The sequence below is a fragment of the Limulus polyphemus genome, unplaced genomic scaffold (genome assembly GCF_000517525.1).
Source record: "Limulus polyphemus unplaced genomic scaffold, Limulus_polyphemus-2.1.2 Scaffold9776, whole genome shotgun sequence".
In the NCBI taxonomy this organism is placed as follows: domain Eukaryota; kingdom Metazoa; phylum Arthropoda; class Merostomata; order Xiphosura; family Limulidae; genus Limulus; species Limulus polyphemus.
This window is the reverse complement of record NW_013675386.1, coordinates 16,778-21,157: the sequence shown is the minus strand read 5'-3', so window position 1 is coordinate 21,157 and position 4,380 is coordinate 16,778. Positions and strand designations below refer to the sequence as shown.

At 30.1% G+C, this 4,380-nt stretch overlaps 1 protein-coding gene across 2 annotated transcripts in view; it reads right to left on the bottom strand.

Moving 5' to 3' along the window:
* Positions 1-452: 452 nt before the first annotated feature.
* The window catches only part of LOC106476087 (lysosomal-associated transmembrane protein 4A-like), a 17,767-nt gene continuing 13,839 nt past the window's right edge, over positions 453-4,380 (bottom strand). For both annotated transcript variants that reach the window (XM_013936760.2, XM_022380039.1), the window contains exon 7: positions 453-3,389. In XM_013936760.2, coding sequence (XP_013792214.1) covers positions 3,243-3,389 — 147 coding nt within the window. In that variant the 3' untranslated portion in view covers positions 453-3,242. The remainder of the gene's footprint in view (positions 3,390-4,380) is intronic.

The window sequence follows — 4,380 nt, the reverse complement described above, 5'->3', positions numbered from 1 at the left end:
TGCAGTTATTGTCTAACATTGTATGGTACAGTTATTGTCTAACATTGTATGGTACAGTTATTGTCTAATATTGTATGGTACAGTTATTGTCTAACATTGTATGGTACAGATATTACAGTTATTGTCTAACATTGTATGGTACAGATATTGTCTAATATTGTACGGTACAGTTATTACAGTTATTGTCTAATATTGTACGGTACAGTTATTGCAATTATTGTCTAATATTGTGTGGTACAGATATTGTCTAATATTGTATGGTACAGTTATTGTACAGTCCAGTTATTGTATGGTACAGATATTGTCTAATATTGTATGGTACAATTATTACAGATATTATTTCCAGCTATTCAAGCATCAAACTAAACGTCAACTATTGGAAACTACGCGTTACTTTTTGTTCATAATTTGTGTGTTTAGTTAGTTGATTGTAGTAAGTAATATTTTTCAGGGAAAGACAAAAACATTTATTGAGAAATGCTTTCAATAATACATAAAAGTTTTGAACTTCATATAACACATCTTATACACTACTAGTGAGCACTTAGTTGCTCCTTTCTTTGTCTCAGTTAAGTCAAAGTTACAAAAATTTCGATCAATCTGGAAACAAGATATTTTCTAAATGTGGGAATAATATGTAAACATTTAATGCAAGAGAAAAAATACCACAACAACAAAAAAAATATATATATGTATTAAACAACTCATAAATTCTTAACTACTACAAACTTTACACTTAAAGCATGTGCGTTATTTACAGTGGCTATAATCTATCATAATGACAAACACTTCCCAGAAACAGAACACCCATTTAAACTGTGCTATCAGTTCAAAAAAGAAGAATCCGGTAACCTTAACCTCCAGAAGTAAACTACAAGATCTACAGACAACCTTTTTCTTCTTACAGATATGTAGAAAGAAAGTTAAAGCAATTATTGATATAGCTTGGTGCTATTTTCACCATCCAAGTAAAAATGAATACTTTTCACAATATATATTTGTATGCTCGGTTAATACATTTAATGAAATCTTGTGTAGATTACTTCGCTGGTTCTTAGTTAAGTTTCACAGAAAATAATAATTAATTTCCACACTTTCAAAACTGTTGTATTAAGTTTAAAAAATAAATAATACATTACACATCCTTTTGTGACTCAACCATTCAAGTTCAATAAAATAACAGTATCCATGTTTTGTGTAAAAAAAAAACAATCAAATGAAAAGGAGAAGCGTATAGTCAACTAGCACGTTTATTTTGTAAAAATATTTTCACTACCTAACATACGAACAAGTATTAGATAATGGGGAGAAAAAAAAAGTATTTTCTATACAAAAAAAAACTTCAGTTGTAACGAAAACAAAAACTTCCCACAGAACCTAAAACAACAACTACAATATATTTTTATAAAACATTTGTTTTTTGGTTTTTTACAAATAATATATCAAATATGGTATAATCTGCTCAAACTTAAAGGGGGGAAAATATCTTTACACTCTTATCCAAATAGTTGAGTACACACTACAGATTTCTCTGGTTTCTAGTTAACCTCCGTATTTAGTCGCATCTGGTAAAGAAACCTGGTATACAAGTTTTAGTAATGGCACCACTCTATTATACTCAGCTATTGAATTACAAATATTTTACTCATAACAAGTATTTTGATTTCAAAAAATACTGCTAATAGTGACAACTGATGATACAATACATTTTTATTATCATATGCAAGTACAGTATATCAACTATTCATGAGTGGGTCACATTCTATGTAGGTAACTTGCTTTGATCAAAGGTTAAAAACAAAACAACTGAAAGTAAGAAGAATTAATAGAATACTTGCATCAAATCTGTAGCATAAAACATGTTTTACATTAAACAAAAAAGCCTGTGACAAATGCCAAACTATAATTCCCTTAACAATATTTTACATTAAACACCCCCCTCAAGTATATAAACATGTTTGACATTAAACATCCCCCTCAAGTAAAGTATATAAACATGTTTTACATTAAACACCCCCCTCAAGTAAAGTATATAAACATGTTTTACATTAAACACCCCCTCAAGTAAAGTATATAAACATGTTTGACATTAAACACCCCCCTCAAGTAAAGTATATAAACATGTTTTACATTAAACACCCCCTCAAGTAAAGCCTATAAGCATGTACAGAGCATGTTCTAGCTTTAAGAAAACTGACTCAGTAAACTATAAATATATTTTTTATTGACTTGTGTAAAGATGATCAGAACAGATATGTAGCCTGCATGACTTTTACATGTTTCATACTACATGCCAGAAAATAAAAACCTACCGAGACTTAAGCTGATATAATGTTTATAAATAACCTTTAGTCTTCTAAGTTAATTAGTAAGTGTAGCTCATAAAGAATCACAAAACCTCTATAAATTTTCATGTAACATCCTCACAATTTCAACGTAAAATCCAAACTTACTAGACATCATTTTATTGGAAATTATAAATATGGTTACCTAAGTAATAAATAACAGTTCCAATTCTATTCAGTATCATTAATTCAATATACAGATTTTGTTTTCTCGATTCTAAACCATAAAAGAAATGATGAGGGTTCACTCCTAGGAAGTACTGTAGATGTATACCAGAGCTGTTCAATCTATTAAAGGCCTGTTTTTCCTAAATACAACTAAAACATTGAATATGCTATCTGCAAGATTTAATTGTGTTTCATAATAACGAACTTTGCAAAGTATAGCACATTATAAATATTCCACTTATGAAAACATTAAACAATTTTCACACACTTGTACTAAAGAAGGCAGACTGACAATAGCAAGAAAACACTACATTTTTTTAATGTGCTACTTTCTATTTCTCTGTTCATCAGACCTTTATTGATTCATGGAAGTTGTAAATAGCTCACACAAATTAAACTTGATAGAAATTAATAAAAGCCTTATAACCCGAGTGCTTTTGAAAGAGCTCGGGTTATAAGGTTTTTTTGTTCATTTCTATCAAGACTTTCTGAACCTACATGTTTTTCTAACATCTTGAACAAATTAAACTTGTATATTTTTTGTGACATATAATACTTATATAATATTGAAGTTTAGTAAGTCAGTACAGTTTTAACTGTCTACTATGCACACAGGTAACCTGTACTGTGTAAGTATGTATAATAAACACTCGTTAATAGAATACAAGAAAAACAAAAGTCAAATTCAAACCATCAGGGCAGATTCTGAAGTCCCAGCTTAGTGGAGAGCTACACATTGCTGTTGTCAGTGATGACAACAGAAGTATTAGCAGCAGTGGTAGCTTCAGTGTAAGAGGGAGGAGGAAGTGAAGGGGAGTAAACGGGTAGGTTAGGAAGCTGCTTGGAAGCTGTTTCATAGTCTGGAGGAAGCAACACCTATCAACAACAATACACAGTTTAGTCTTAAAACTCTACATAATGTTTTATAAACACAAAACTAAGTCTTAGCTGCTAGTTTGATCTTAAATCGTTTGGCTTTGTGGACACCCAGTTATCTCCACATTTGTTTAAAACACTTGAATAGTTATTAAATTCAGGACGACCCAGTTAACTCCACATTTATTTAAAACACTTGAATAGTTATTAAATTCAGGACGACCCAGTTATCTCCACATTTATTTAAAACACTTGAATAGTTATTAAATTCAGGACGACCCAGTTATCTCCACATTTGTTTAAAACACTTACATAGTTATTAAATTCAGGACGACCCAGTTATCTCCACATTTGTTTAAAACACTTACATAGTTATTAAATTCAGGACGACCCAGTTATCTCCACATTTGTTTAAAACACTTGAATAGTTATTAAATTCAGGACGACCTAGTTATCTCCACATTTGTTTAAAACACTTGCATAGTTATTAAATTAGGACGACCCAGTTATCTCCACATTTGTTTAAAACACTTACATAGTTATTAAATTCAGGACGACCTAGTTATCTCCACATTTCTTGAAAAAAACTTAATATTAACTTTCATTTTTAAGCACTATTGTGTTACTGTTTCATACAATACTGGGTTAATTTTTCACATTAACAAACTTGAAACCTTTCTTCAGTATGCTGGGACTTCTGTATCATGTAGTTACTGAACACAATAAAAAGACCAAAAGTAGGCATATTAAAAAGAAAAAAACATAACCAAATGAATCAAATTCAGCCAATTTGTATGTCTATGTTGTTTCTTTGTGATATACATCACCTACTAGAATTTTAATTTTATTAGTGTTTGAGTTTTTACTTAATCTTTTATGTTCAACATTTCTCAATGGGCATATGGGTAATTAGCTTAAGATTTCTTTAAGACTGGAAAATTTTCTATCCAAATAAAGCACTTTATTTAGTCACAAATGTTGACCACTGGAG